This window comes from Ovis aries, chromosome 3, assembly GCF_016772045.2.
Source record: "Ovis aries strain OAR_USU_Benz2616 breed Rambouillet chromosome 3, ARS-UI_Ramb_v3.0, whole genome shotgun sequence".
In the NCBI taxonomy this organism is placed as follows: domain Eukaryota; kingdom Metazoa; phylum Chordata; class Mammalia; order Artiodactyla; family Bovidae; genus Ovis; species Ovis aries.
Genome location: NC_056056.1, coordinates 151,102,945 through 151,118,317, shown reverse-complemented (window position 1 = coordinate 151,118,317; position 15,373 = coordinate 151,102,945). Strand labels below are relative to the sequence as shown.

General features: G+C 42.8%; 1 protein-coding gene across 3 annotated transcripts in view; it reads right to left on the bottom strand.

Moving 5' to 3' along the window:
• The window catches only part of CPM (carboxypeptidase M), a 75,573-nt gene that overhangs the window by 28,155 nt on the left and 32,045 nt on the right, over nt 1-15,373 (bottom strand). For all 3 annotated transcript variants that reach the window (XM_004006476.5, XM_060412818.1, XM_042246938.1), the window contains exon 3: nt 2,038-2,135. In XM_004006476.5, the coding sequence (XP_004006525.1) occupies nt 2,038-2,135 (98 nt within the window). The remainder of the gene's footprint in view (nt 1-2,037; nt 2,136-15,373) is intronic.

Here is a 15,373-nt window from a genome sequence, read left to right as displayed (position 1 = left end):
GGTTAAGAACCACTGCCCACAAATGTTATATACGCTGTTTTTAATAGTGGGCCTTGAAAATGCTCTTTAATCCCAAAAGTTCTAAGAGAAGAAGGATGAAGAAGCTGGTTAGACCGAGCTAATCCAAGTGACCCTTCTGCTTCTGGGTTAAGCCATCCCTTTCCCCAGCTCCTGGTGGCACCAGGAGGGTGGAACACACAAGATCTAAATTCAGGATAACAAGTTTCTCAGTGGCCCCCCAAAGCTGTCAGACACTGTTAACAGCTGGGACACACAGAGGGTGACAGGACTTCAGGTCTCCACACCCAAAACACACTGACATTCCTCCCTGTATAATCTCAGTCCTTGGCAGTCGTCAAAGAATCAAGGTAAATGAGTGAGACCTGCTTTGATGGGATACATTAACTACCTGGAGAGCAAGATGTCAGAAATTTGGGAAAGCACAAGCAAATTCAGGGGTCAACAAGAGGAAGGACTCTTGCTTTTTTTTGGAAGTTTCAATTGAGAGGGTTAAATTCTGAGCAGCAGACTGCAACCTTTTGAAATGCTAGGAATTCAATAAATAAGCTACTGGAGTCATTTGAGAGCCACATGTCTCTTATTAAAAATGGGTTCCATGGGACCCGATCAATTGACCAGATAGCAAAAGGGAAAGGAAGTCTGGGCTGCTATCTATCATGAATAGTTGTTTTATTAAAAACAACTTTGCTCAGACTCCCAGCAATATCAAGCCTTTTTGAGCACAGCCTATTATGCTCAAAAAAGTAACTTCCACCCACCCATAAATCAAATTCAAAGACAAGCCAAGCTACTTTCTCAAACGTTTGCATTTGAGCTCCAGTGACAAGAAGTCCCCTCACTGGTCAGGACAGGTTGAGCAGCATGTCTGGACAGGAAAGGCAGAATTGTGCGTGTGTCACGCAGGGTGGAGCCTATTCCTATAAAGCCTGGGTTTGGGGAGGCTTGAGTCGGAACAGGAAGCGCAGCATTTGAGTAGTGGATGCTGCCACACTATTGCAGATCTGGAAGTGTTGTAACAAGTCAGCAGGTGGTACTTACAGGATTATGCATCTAAAGTTAAGTGTGTTTGATAAGGTGTGACACAGATCATATGTCAATTTTCTTTACTGTCAAGACTGGAGACTGTCTTTCCCTTCCACTGGATTGCCCAGTTGTGTAGGGTCCTGGGAAACAGGAAATCCTGCAGCTGTCACATTCTCAAAAATATGAGAGCTGAGGAAGTATATACTAAAATATATATCGAAAAGTATGTATAAATATATATTAAAATATATTTTATTGTACATAAAATACATATACAAAAGTATATACTAAACATATATATAACAGTATACATACAAAAACATACTCTGAGGAAGTAAGGTGAGAAATTTTTCGGAACATCTTCAAATGCCTGGCTAGAATGGCTGGGCAGCCAGGAGTCGTAAAAGGGTATTTTGCAAATTATAAGATAAATAACATAAATGAAACAAAATAGAGTCGATCTCTGATAAGCTGGAAAAGAGCAAGATGTTATGATGGAATTTAAGGGTTTGTGGAAAGGTGGGGATGACAGAGCCCTAAGCTTGATGGTCTAAAGTGTCAAAAATGCTAAGTTTTGGATTAAGAGAAAGTGACAAAAGCATTAAAAAGCCAACTAGTAGGAGGCTGGATAGCCAGTTGGGACCTTCTTAGTTCAAATATATCACTCTTCTGCTGGGTCACCTTGATGCTGAGCAGGAGGTGGGGAAAACCAACCCAGGAGGCGTTCAGGGACTTGGACAGCTGTCATTCTTCCAGTCCCCAAACAAAAAACAAGCTCCGGTTACCTGCACAGGGCACTGGGTAAACAACCAAACGGCTGTGATGGATTTTGGGTCATGGCTCCTTCAGTCCTCTCAGAAGGCCTTACAGGAAGACCCTTCCAGATTCTTTGCTACAGTGTCGGCTGTTTCCTCTGCATTTACACAGAGTGCAAGAGACCCAAGGGGAGGTCCTTTGGTGACACGTCAGATACATGTTCAACCACATACATACCTCATCTCCATGCATATTTGCCACGTACTTGAATTCCGGAATCCCAATCCTGTGTTCCCTTGGAGAGCGTCCCACGACGAGAACCCACAGGTTTCTGCCTTTACGGGGGAGAAAGTACAGAAAAATGAGTAGCCTTTTGAAATGATGACTGAACTCTGGTAGAACGAGAATAGTGAACAATGATGCTACTTCTCCCACCTGATGACTGTTTCATGACCAGCTCAGTTCATGCAACTAACACCTCCGTGCCTGGAATGCTTTTAGTTTGCTGCCAGCCAAAATCTTTTCAATCAGCAGAAATATTTAACTTTGTATTCTAGAATGTGACTTAAAAATTGAAGGCTTAGTAGGTTACATAGATCTTATTCTTCCAAAATGTTTAGTAGACTTAGTAGGTTACATAGATCTGATTTTTCCAAAATTATTTTTCCAAAAAGTGTGCTCTGAGTTCCTGGTGCCTTATAGAAGTGATCTTGCTAATTCACACAATAACACAGAAATGATAATTGATAGTTGACTGGGAGGGAGCCATAACTCTCAGTGCAAGGAACATGAAAAAACCAACAGCAAGAAAACATGAAACTCAGAAGGGAGACTGTTTTTACAGTAAATCCTGAGTCTTGTTGTATTCAAACAATCATGTAACAAAGGCTCTCAGCAGTGAGTGTCCATGATGAGCACGGAGTCCTGTCATATAAGCTGGGAACCACAAACAATGCTGACAATGCCTCAAGGAAAACTTGTAAGTCCTAACTCTGCCAGGGATGGTGAGATTTGGACAGAGACTAAACATCATTGAAGATTCGCTCTGGGCAGATGTTACCGTTGCATCTTTGGTTTATATTAACTCAGGCAATCCCTTGTCCCAAGCCAGTAAGATAGATTTTTAACCAGACTTTACAAAATGAAAACACTGACATTCAAAAAATATTAAATAAACTGCTTAAGATCACACAGCTGGGAAGAGGCTGTGATTTGAGCCCCAGAACTAAGACCTGAATTCTGGCCTAAATGACTCAATTCTAGAGCTCTTAACACTAATGAAAACAGCCTGTCACTCAAGAAGCTTGGTGTCCTAATCAGCAAAATGAAGAGGTTTCTTTCGATTCTAAAATCACATTTTTTAAAATACACTTTAAAACTAGAGATTGGGGAAATGTATATTTGATATCTAGCACCTAGATACAAAGTTCACACATCTGTAATAGCTAAACCTTCTGTGGAATTCAAGAAGCCAGGAAAGGAATTTAACAGCAGCCTGTGGGCTAATGTGGAGCCCGTTTCTGCAGAATTTCTAGTGTAGTTCCTTTAATCTGGGGATCTCATAATTGGGGGAATACTCTCTTGCCATAAAGAACTCAGGGAGAAGCAGATAGTGGACTTGTCTTTTCTACCATTAATTCTTAATTTATTATAACAATTGTAGGACAATTCATCTTGACAGGGTAATGCTTTGAATTTAGTAATTGCAGAGACTGTCAAAAAACATCCCCAAAGGGCAGCTTATCTGACTGATGCCACTTGTTCAGTGCCGACTACTCAGGTCATTCATTCACATCCATTTATTTAGTACTATTATATTCAGGCATTTAACCCTACAGATAGTTATACTCTCTACACCCAGTGAGTCTCTGATCTAGAGAAGAACAGCATGCAAGAACATCATTACACTGGACTGTGACATATATGATCACAGAGTGTGTATACGGTACTTGTGTGACTGTAGAATAAAGAAATTTTCCGAGTGGGATCACATAAAACTTTACAGACATAGGGTTTTAGAGCTGACTTCTGACCAGGGTTCTGAACAGTGACTCCAAGTTAGCCATGTGGACAAGTATCAGTACAATCCATTTGGTGGTTTCCCACCAGAACCACTTTATTAACCAGAATCTTTGATTCCCCCATATTACCAATTCTCAGATCACCTAGGGCTTCAAATTTAGCATGTTACCATTTTTCATGTGAAGCAAATAAGAGCTTTTTTCTACTAAACTTGGCTCTTTAGGTTTCCTTTTGGGGGATTCTTTTCTGTAGCTATTAATGCTTTCAAGGCTAGAATAACCACAGATCTGTATAGAATATGGTCTGGTCCCCTCACAAGCAAGGAAAAAAATTCAGCATCATCTTGACATTGTTGTTGTTTACAGCTGCTAAGTTGTGTCTGACTTTTTTGCTACCCCATGGCCTATACCCCATTGGGCTCCTCTGTCCATGGGATTTCCCAGGCAAGAATACTGGAGTGGGTTGCAATTTCCTTCTCTAAGGAATCTTTCCAACCCAGGGATCAAACCATGTCTCCTGCATTGGCAGGCAGGTTCTTTACCACTAAACCACCAGGGAAGCCCATCACCTTGCCATAATGTTCCTCAATTGTTTTCTAACTCTGCATTTGCAAAGCCGACCTGTAATATGAAGGATAGCGTAAGACAAGAAAAACCTGACTTGACATAGGTATTCAATATTATTTGAGGGCTTCCCCGGTGGTCCAGAGGTTAAGAATCTGCCTTGCAATGCAGAGAACACTGGTTTGATCCCTGGTTTGGGAAGATTCTACATACTGTAGAGCAACTAAGCACATAGCACCACAACTACTAAGCCTGAACCCTAGAATCTGTGTGCCAAAAATTACTGAAGGCCACTCACCCTAGAGCTGGTGCTCCGCAACAAGAGAAGCCAGGGCGATGAGAAACCCACACACTGCGACTAGAGAAAACCACATGCAGTAACAAGACCCAGCACAGCCAAAAAAATACATGCGTGTGTGTGTGTGTGTGTATAATTTGGTTCAAGGAAGTAGCGAAATCAAACCAATAAAATCTAAATGAAGAAATATTGGTAGTAACTCAATCTCAGTTTTAGCATGAATGGCTCCTAAGTGAACAGCAAAATGAGAAACTTACCTTGAATAACCCTCCATGGCACCAAGCCCAAGGATGAAAACCAACCCATAAACCTGAAGATATTCACCCAATGCTCTTGGAAAGCTAAGCCTCTTGAAAGTTTTTAACCAGCCTCTCCAATAAACACTGGTTATCTCTGACTTAGACTAGAGTAAATGCACAAAGGACAGACTATTGACTTTTCACAGCTTGATTGCCAAGTGAGGCTAATTTAAACAAGATTTTTTTTTTCTATCAAGGTTGGACAGGCTGCCTTTATCCCTCCAAGTTCCTGCTTTGAACTTTGAGCACCTACTATGAACTTTGAACTCTTGAGCACCAGGTGTGCTCAAGAGCTCTGAAATGCTCAGCCACTTTCTCTCCACTACAAAGTAAAGAAAACCTGGATTCCAAAATTGTCAGATTCTGTGACCAGGAACCCTCTCCGGGCTTGACTCCAAGCCCAGGGATGTGACATGGTGCCCAATTGGGCACCTAACTGGGTTTGCTTGTAGGACCAGAAAAGTGTTACCATTCAAAAGGCTTCACAAAGATCCACAAGGCAAGGAAACAGAAGACTCTAGGTTCAGGAGAGAGTAGGAGAAGCTTGAAAAACAACGTACAGTGTCAACAGGGAGAAACTGAAGGAGTGTTATTCCCCTACTAGAATCACTGGATCGTTGGAAAAGCGCCAATCCCTGAGCCCCATCTCCTAAATCACACTCTAGGGGGAGGGCCCCCAACCTGCACTTAACAGGCTCCTTTGGTAATTCTGAGGCCCGTTAGAGTTTGGAAGCTGCTCAGATTGAGGCAGTGAATGTCCAGATAGATTTGGGGGGTAAAATCATCTCTTTTTACACACAATCATGAACATGTTTCTATATTAACAAATATACTTTGACTACACCTTTTAAAATGGCTGTTTGACATACATCAACATGAATCCACCACGGGTATACACGTGTTCCCCATCTTGAACCCCGCTCCCACCTCCCTCCCCGTACCATCCCTCTGGGTCATCCCAGTGCACCAGCTCCAAGCATCCTGTATCATGCATCGAACCTGGACTGGCGATTCATTTCTTATATGATATTATACATGTTTCAATGCCATTCTCCCAAATCATCCCACCCTCTCCCTCTTCCACAGCGTCCAAAATAAATAAATTTAATTTAAAAAGTGGCTGTTTGATATTTTATTACACAAATGTGGTATCATTCATTCAACAATGCTCCATGGTTAGAGGTTCAACTATAAATAATTTATGTAAATTACAGCATGTCCACTTACATTATGTACAGAATTTTTAATGTAAAATATTTTACCATGGCAAAGAAATCAGAGCACAAAATTATATAGTTACAACCATGTAAAGTGGAGAGTGAAAAAGTTGGCTTAAAGCTCAACATTCAGAAAACAAAGATCATGGCATCCGGTCCCATCACTTCATGGGAAATAGATGGGGAAACAGTGGAGACAGTGTCAGACTTTATTTTTTGGGGCTCCAAAATCACTGCAGATGGTGACTGCAGCCATGAAATTAAAAGATGCTTACTCCTTGGAAGAAAAGTTATGACCAACCTAGATAGCATATTCAAAAGCAGACATTACTTTACCAACTAAGGTCCATCTGTCAAGGCTATGGTTCTTCCTGTGGTCATGTATGGATGTGAGAGTTGGACAGTGAAGAAGGCTGAGCACCAAAGAATTGATGCTTGTGAACTGTGGTGTTGGAGAAGACTCTTGAGAGTCCCTTGGACTGCAAGGAGATCCAACCAGTCCATTCTGAAGGAGATCAGCCCTGGGTGTTCTTTGGAACGAATGATGGTACAGCTGAAACCCCAGTACTTTGGTCACCTCATGCGAAGAGTTGACTCATTGGAAAAGACCCTGATGCTGGGAGGGATTGGGGGCAGGAGGAGAAGGGGATGACAGAGAATGAGATGGCTGGATGGCATCACTGACTCGATGGATGTTAGCCTGAGTGAACTCCGGAAGTTGGTGATGGACAGGGAGGCCTGGCGTGCTGCGATTCATGGGGTCGCCAAGAGTCGGACATGACTGAGCAACTGAACTGAACTGAAAACAGACTATTCACTAACAAAATACCATGGAATGAAACAGCTCCAAAGCATATAAAGCCTTAAATGAAATAATTGATGAGTCCCTATAAGAATTGAAACCAGCACACTGTCAGTAAAAATGGGCTAAGTGATAGGGTTATAAAACCAAGACTTTGTTTTCACTTTTCCATCTTTCTAGTTTTTAAAAATAAAACACTAAATCTTATTGTTTATTAAGTTCAGATACTGTGTGCTGAGCTTTATAATACCTGATCTTTACACTTTATAATACTTGATCTTTATAACACCTCTGTGTGGTGGGTGATACCCACAATTCACTGATATAAGAGGTAGAACCAGGATTCAAACCCAGGTCTGTCTGATTCCAGTATCTGAGTTCTTCTGATGACTCCAGGCTCTTCCTGCAAGTAATAGGTAGGTCAGGGCCAATCCCACTCTGGGGGCATAGTTCCCCAGCAGTTCTTTCAGCATCACACTGCCATAATTTGTCCCTGGAATAAGTTCCAGGATGCTACCTGTCTATGACCATTGAGCCATAGCAATACACCTGAACTTAGGGCTGCCCTACAGGGATGGTCCATACTAGGTGTTGACATAATGACCCCATTAGACTCTCTCTACTCCAAGTATGTCTCTACTCTCTGGACACACACCCAGAGAGAAATGGAATCCCTGTGTGGGTGGCCTGGTCCCAGGAGCAGACCTGCAGTGATGACAAGGCTGGTGATATGCAAGTCCAACCCACGAGGCACCAGCCTCCAGGGTGATGGATCAGTTGTTTCCCAGACTAGAATATTTCTCTTTGTGCCCTTACAATTACCCTTTGACCTAAGTCAAAGCTCAGGGGACCTTGCTTGATGCATGAGTTTGCGTCTTCATACGTAAGTGGGACCAACAGCTCTACTGGCAAGACTGATGTAACGCTGGTGAGTTCCTCCTGTCTTCCCTAAAAAAGAAGCCGATGCTCCAACACCAAACCTTCAATCTCACTTATGCTCTTTCCCATTACTACACACACAGAGCCAGCCCGGCATCAAATAATGTCCCAGAGGAGCTGAAAAGTAGCACATAACTTTGGTCGGGTTAAACATGCAATCTCTGTGACCTTGGGCCTGGAAGTGGAAGAGGAAGTCCCTGCTAAGTGGCTTATGACAAACAACACAAACAACTGCAAACAAAACAGGGACAAAGTCTCCAGAATGGCTATGTTTGCACGGCAGCATGACTCACAGTTCAGAGCATTTTATCTATATTCACTTGGCCCTGACAACAGTAAGCAGTAGGTACAAAGATTATCTTTTCACACAGGTGGAGGCGCTATCCTAGGGAAGCTCATAAGGCCATGGTTCTCACGCGTGGTCCTAAGACCAGTATCATCATGTCCTCTGGGAACTTGTTAGAAATGTACCCTCAGACTCCACCCCTAAGTACCGTGTCAGAGACCCTGGGGGGGAGGACCTGCAGCCTGTGTCTTAAGGAGCTCCCCAGGGCATCCTCGTGCACGCTAAAGTCTGAGAACCACAGACACAGGGATCGGACTTGTGGACACGGTGGGGGACAGAGAGGCTAGGACGTAATTGGGAAAGTAGCATTGACGTATTTATACTATCACGTGTAAAACAGCTAGTGGGAAGCTGCTATATGGCATAGGGAGCCCGGCCTGGCCATCCATAACAGCCTAGAGCGGTGGGGTGGGAGAGGGGAGGGAGATATATGTATAATTATGGCTGATTGGTATTGTGTTGGTTTCTGCTCTACAACAACACTATAAAGCAATTATCCTTCCATTAAAGATATACATAAAGCTTGAGAGCCATAGTAAACAAGGATGGAGCTGGATAGCCTATTCAGAGGCTGCTCTGTTCTTAACCATTAGGCTGCACTGTTCCAGTTACCTAGGGGTCAGAAAAGATCAAAGAAATGTGACCCTGTACCCATAAATTGCCATGTGCCATTTCTGGTGTTGAGATTTTTCTTTCTCCCCTCTGGAGAACTGGAAATGGGAGGAGGAGGTTTCGAGGACCCTATGAGGATGGTCTGAGAAGTTAAAGCTATCATCTCCTTGCTTTAGTATGCAAATCTCAGGCTGGTCTGCAAACTAGTGCACTACCAGCTTGTCCCCAGACTGCTCTACTCAAGGATTACCGGTAAGCCTCAGCGGCTCTGCCCCAAAGCGGTGGAATCTGGAGACAGCTCTACCTCTGAGATCTGTCTGCTAAGCTGACTAGGCTGAAAAAGTAGCGTAGGTGGAGTAGCAATAGGAGGAAAGACATGGACAAAACTCATCTGCTCTACTCAGACCTTTTCTGGGACAAAAAAAAATTCACACACACACTCTCCCAACATGGCAAATGGCCCAGCAATCGCTGGGGCTTCTGCATTGAACTGAGAAGTCTGGCCAGCCCATGTGAATGCCCAGTCTGTCTGATTCTGTACATGCAAAGCTGTGAACCCATCCTTGGTAAGATGCAATGATTCCAATCCCCAGTCAGCCACATGACATTCTGGAGCTTTAATGCCATTTACTGTGTAGTGGGCAAAGGCACCCCACTCCAGTAATCTTGCCTGGAAAATCCCATGGATGGAGGAGCCTGGTAGGCTGCAGTCCATGGGGCTGCGAAGAGTTGGACACGACTGAGCAACTTCACTTTCACTTTTCACTTTCATGCATTGCAGAAGGAAACGGCAACCCACTCCAGTGTTCTTGTCTGGAGAATCCCAAGGACGGGGGATCCTGGTGGGCTGCCGTCTATGGGGTCGCACAGAGTCGGACACGACTGACGTGACTTAGCAGCAGCAGTGTAGAGGGCTTGGAATTCCTGACGTTGCTCCTGAATGGAGGAACTTGTCAAGAAGGGGTTCAGCGGTGCAGAAAGAAATCAGGCGACCTAGAGGTCCTTCTGCTACTGTGACAAGAGCAAGTGTCCTGCTCTGCCTGGAAGCAGCCATGGGACTGGGCTGCCTCTTGCCTCCGGCAGTTCTAAATTCTAGCTAGGACCCCGAGTTTTGGTCCCTTTTTCTCCCATGACATCAAAGTATAATCCAAGCCCCTCAGCGTGGCAAGCAGCCTCTCATGGATTGTGGCCTTGCTGCCTCTAGCCTCCTACCACAATTCCTTACACTGGGCTCCAGGCAGTCTTAATCATGTGTGCTTCTAATGGGAGCTACCATCAGCCTTGATGCCTATAAATGTACGCTCTTGCTTCCGCATGAATAGTCCTCTATTTGCGTGATCAAAGCGGCCAGCTTCCTCTTGCCTTTCCAAGGCTCAACCAAAAGCCCCCTCCCATCTACCACCTTTCTTACCCTTCTTCCTTGATCCTGTATTTTACCAGCCTGAGTTGCTCTCTCTTTTGAACGTCTCCCACATGCTTCTGCAACCCCTCTCCTAACACTAAAACCACAGGTTTTCCTGCAGGCAAGGGATTGTGCATCTCTGTGCTTGTGGTGGCTAGTGTCATGCCTGGCACAGATGTAGTAGGTGGCCCATAAATGGTTGCTAAATGAATGGATGGCTGGAAAAATGATCAAATAAAGAAGTTCAGTTGGAGCCAGGGTCCAGGACCGAAGGAAAGGCTTACAGCTAGTCTAGAGAACTATCTGGGGTGGGCTCTGAAAAAGCTCCAAATTTCTAGATCAATCCCAGGGTTTTCAGACCTTCTTGGGGATATTTCTATACAAGAGACTGCTGAGATCCAAACAAAATATCTGGCTTCTGGTTAGACTTCCATCATCATGGGGAGATGGGATTTCATTTGCTTACTTATTTGTCCCCGTGGCACTAATGCTGTGAAACACCACCTGAGAAATGGAGATGTTAGTTTCATGTTACTGCTTCCTGAACAAGTCAGTAGGGAAGTTTGGGGGTTTCAATTTCTAAATCAGAAATTCTTCTGATTGCTTGGGGACATTATCATTTTCAATTGAAGAGAGAGAGGAAAAACCTGAAGTTGTATTGAATTGGAAGACATTTTCCTTCCTTCCTTTTTTTTTTCCAATTTCAAGACTAGTCATGATTCCCAGAGAAGCTGAGTGTTTGTCTCATTAATCACCAACCATCAACCCAAACAAGAAGATGGCAGGAAATTCCTCTGCCTTCCTCCTCTTTCAACTCTACCTTCTCTATCCCTCCCACTCTATTCCCAGGTCAGAAGCCGATAACTCTGTTGCACTTCCTCTAAAAATTTTTAATTTTTAAGCTATAAAATTAAGAGAATTTTTTTTAAATTAAGTTTTAAAAGCTAGCCATAATTCTCATGTCCCAGCCGCCCTAATTTTTTTATGTTCCCTTCTAGTCTTTTTTTCATAGACAGGAAACTTGTTTTAAATCCCCAAAGTGAAAATCTCTAGAGGCCTCATACTATAAAAAGCTGCGAACTTCCGCTTTTGGTCCCTTAGGGGAGAGGTCAAACAAAATCAGATCTTCTTCTTGAAGAATGGCTCAGTTTTAACAGCCAAATTAAATATCATCTTAAAGTACAAACAAGTACTTGAGATTTTTAAAAAATGCTATTTTAAAAGGTCAATCATTATGGCTGGCTCTACGTTTATTGTCCACTGGTGGGTTCTCTTTTAAGGTTTTCCAGGGGCATTCTGGTTCAGTGTTAGTTTTGGTTCTTTCTTCCCTGTTGGTGGTTTTACTTCTTATACATTCCTGGAGGTGTCACACAGCTGTGTTTTACAATGAGGTAAATTCAGATCCATTTGGGCCTTTCCTCCATGCTCCCTCCCTCAAACTCCAGTTTGTTGGAGGCCTGCTTATCCTAATTGCCTATTTATTGCTACCATAAGAACTCATCCTTCAGTGGCAAGAAATAATGGCAATTTCTTTACCAGTTTTCTCATAAGCTGTTTAGAAGAACAAAGACCTTTTCTCTCAGTCATCCTACTTGTTGCGTTTGTACCTAAAAGGCTTTCATTTGACAGTAAAGGAAGCCAGGGTTCAGACAGAAATATGCTGACTTTCTGACAGTGGGAGGAGCCCCAAAGTTGCCAAAATGAGGTTCCTTTAAGGTCTAAACTTGACCTTAAAGTAGGACCATTGGTGCTTTTGTGGGATTAACAAAAGTAGACTTTCTTGCTGGTTTTGCTATTCTGAGATTTAAGTTTCACAGTTGGGTCAATAATTTAGTAAGTACATCTAAACCAGAATTTCAACACAACATATGCCTCCAAATAGCATCTGAGAGCTCTTGAAAGATATGCAATGTCCCTCCAGTGGCACCTTATGTAACGATGCCTTGTGCAGATTTTAGAATCAAATTGCCAGGGTTTAAACCCCCCAGCTTTGCCACTTACTACCCATATAGTATTGGGTAAATTGCTCAGTCTTGCTGAGTGGATTTAGTTTTTATGTTATAGGATTGATGGTACCTGTACCTCATGGGATTTCTATCTCATTTAATCCTCACAAACTTTATAAACAGTGCCAGAAACATGATGAGCACATGTTTGTTTGAGGGCCTTGAGTTGAATTGATGGGTGATACTACAGGCCCTAAGGACTTCCCTGGTGGTTCAGTAGGTAAAGAATCCACCTGCAACGCAGGAGACCTGGGTTCGAGTCCTGAGTCAGGAACATCTCCTGGAGAAGGAAATGGCAACCTACTCTAGTATTCTTGCCTGGAGGATCCCATGGGCAGAGAAGCCTGGTGGGCTACAGTCCACAGGGTTGCAAAGAATCAGACACGGCTTAGTGACCACACCACCACCACTACAGGCCCTGGAGATGATGCAGCGTCAGAGCAATGAAAGAAAAATTTCAACTGTAAACAGTGTCCCTAACATATGGACAGAAACATCATGCCCCCAAAATGTGTCTTTCAGAACATGCGCAGATCAGTGCAGGTAGACCAAAATCAGCTACAGTTTTTTCAAAAACTGAAGTGTGGATTCACAGAATGAACAGGCTGTCTTGAGCAAACATGTCCTTCAAAATCAATGATGACAGCATGAAAACTGTCGTGAATGTTCATACCACCAGACATCAGGTGAATCTACTTAAGCCCAAGAACCGAACCTCATTCAAAACTCCCAGAGCTGGTGCTGAGCCTGGAAGCTGCACTGCCACAAGGAGCGAGGAAGCAGACTGCCTTGGCCGCCCTGCTGAACCGTAAGAGCGTCTTTCACAACGTGTCCTTGCGTGGTCTGTTGCCAAAGTGATTGAAGCCATCACTCAGGTTTTAATGGTCTCCAGGAGACAGAGGCTGGAAATTATGTTAAGATTCCCAGTCTGGTCCTGCCGTGGAGAGATGCCAACTCATCACTGTAGGCGGGCAACCCCAGTGCTTGTAGATAAAGAACTGGTTCATTAGGAATCGGTCAATGACAAAAAACTGGTCCAACGGGAGATGGTCAATGTCAACAAAAGGCAGGGGGACTGGCTCAGATTACAAGACTAAAGAGACAGAACACTATAGGCAGTGTGTTTCCAGTTTTTGATTGGATTCTAAGGGGAAAAAATGTTATAAGAGGCATTCTTGGAGCCATTGGAGAACTTGAACATGGACTATATTGTTCATTGACTAATTATTTTCTTAATTCAATAATGATGTGCTGTGGTTAGGAAGAAGTCATATTTAGATGGTGTATGCTTAGATGTTTGTAAGTAAGCATGCTATTTACCATTTCTAATAGTTAACTGGAACCCATAGAGAGCTCATGAGAGACAGAAAGCAAATGTAGCAAAATATTAACAGCTGGTGGACATATAAATGAAAACTGAATATTTAATATTTTTGCAATATTTTATATTTCTATAGGCTTGAAACATTTCAAAATAAAAGCTGGAGGGGACAGGATTTGTAAAAGATAATGGTAAAAAAAAAAAATCATAGCCTGATTCACTGGTTTCTGTAGTTTGCAAAGTGAGATGCAGGGTCAGAAGAGGTCAGAGTTATTCACCTGAAAGGTGAAGTCATGGGTAGGTGGGGGATGGAGGCCCCAAGGTGAGAAATTCACAGGCTGCCTCTTCCTGATGAAAACACAAAACTATACTAGAAAGGGGGTTAAGAAGTTACTATGTAAACTATCCCAAACTGAGACACAATAGCTTATTTTTAAAAAAATTTATTTGGCTGCACTGGGTCTTAGCTGCAGCATGCAAACTCTTAGTTGTGACTTGTGGAATTTAATTCCCTGACCAGGGGTCAAACTTGGACCCCCTGCATTGTGAGCTCAGAGTCTCAGCCACTGGACTATGAGGGAAGAGCCCACAATAGCTTATTAAGTCTCCATATATATTGACAAAGAAAAATCATCTCGATGCAAATGTGAATGTTAACTAAAGGATGTTTCTAAATTTCTATTACAACCAGAAAAAAATTAAAGAAATATTTTTAAATCACATGATTTATGTGATCACTGCGTTTTCTGGTCACCAAGTCATTAACTTAGCAAAGGTCAAGTGATTAACATAGAATAAGAAGCTTGGCTGGTGGGCTTCATTAATCGTGAGTTTCATGTCTTCCTCGGGATTGGGCTTTGGATCAGGGAAAAAAAGATGTAGATGGCTGGAACTTTTCTCTCTGCCTGAATTTGGTCACCACTCCTGTTCGGGCTTTGGGTAGAACGAGCAGTAAGACTGTTACAAGTGAGTAAGCGGAGGGGAGGCAGGCACAGGCCCTGGCTGCTGAGAAGGCAAGGATGAGAAAGAGACTGTGAACGTGAACTTGGAAAGTTTCTGGCTTTCAAGGGTCCTTTCATTTATCCTTTGACAAAATCACAGCATAAATTTGTTGTCAACAAACTTAAGAAGCTACATGATAATCCCTCAACCTCTTTCAAGAGTGGTGAGTATGAGATTTATTTTTTTCCTATCTTTTGACTATGCTGCATGGTATGTGGGATCTTAGTTCCCCAACCAAGGATTAAACCTATGCCCCCTGCATTGGCAGCATGGAGTCTTAACCACTAGACAACCAGGCAAGTCCCTGTTTCTATTTATTTTTGACATAGCCAAGAAGAATATGAGTATATTTAACATTATAGTTCTACATCATTTAAGCCATCAACTGGTGCCAATTAACTTCTGTAACAAAGCAGCATGTTAAATGCATTGCAAAGTCAACACAAATATAAATATTTACTTCAAAACAAAACCACAAGAATCATTGCTTTGGCATTCACATCTTTGCAACACCCAGAAATTATCTGGGTGTTATCTGCAAATTAACCTTCAGAAATTATTAATGGATTTCTCAAGCTTGCAAGAGTCAGCAGTGATGCTTTCAGCAGACCCATCAACAATTGTCACTCACTGAGGGGCATTATCAGGTGAGCTGCTTTAGTAGGAATTTCTATTGATTTGGGGCTTTTCTAGTGTTGCACTAAGAATTTGATTATTAGGATTACGGAGGGAGTAGCATATTTA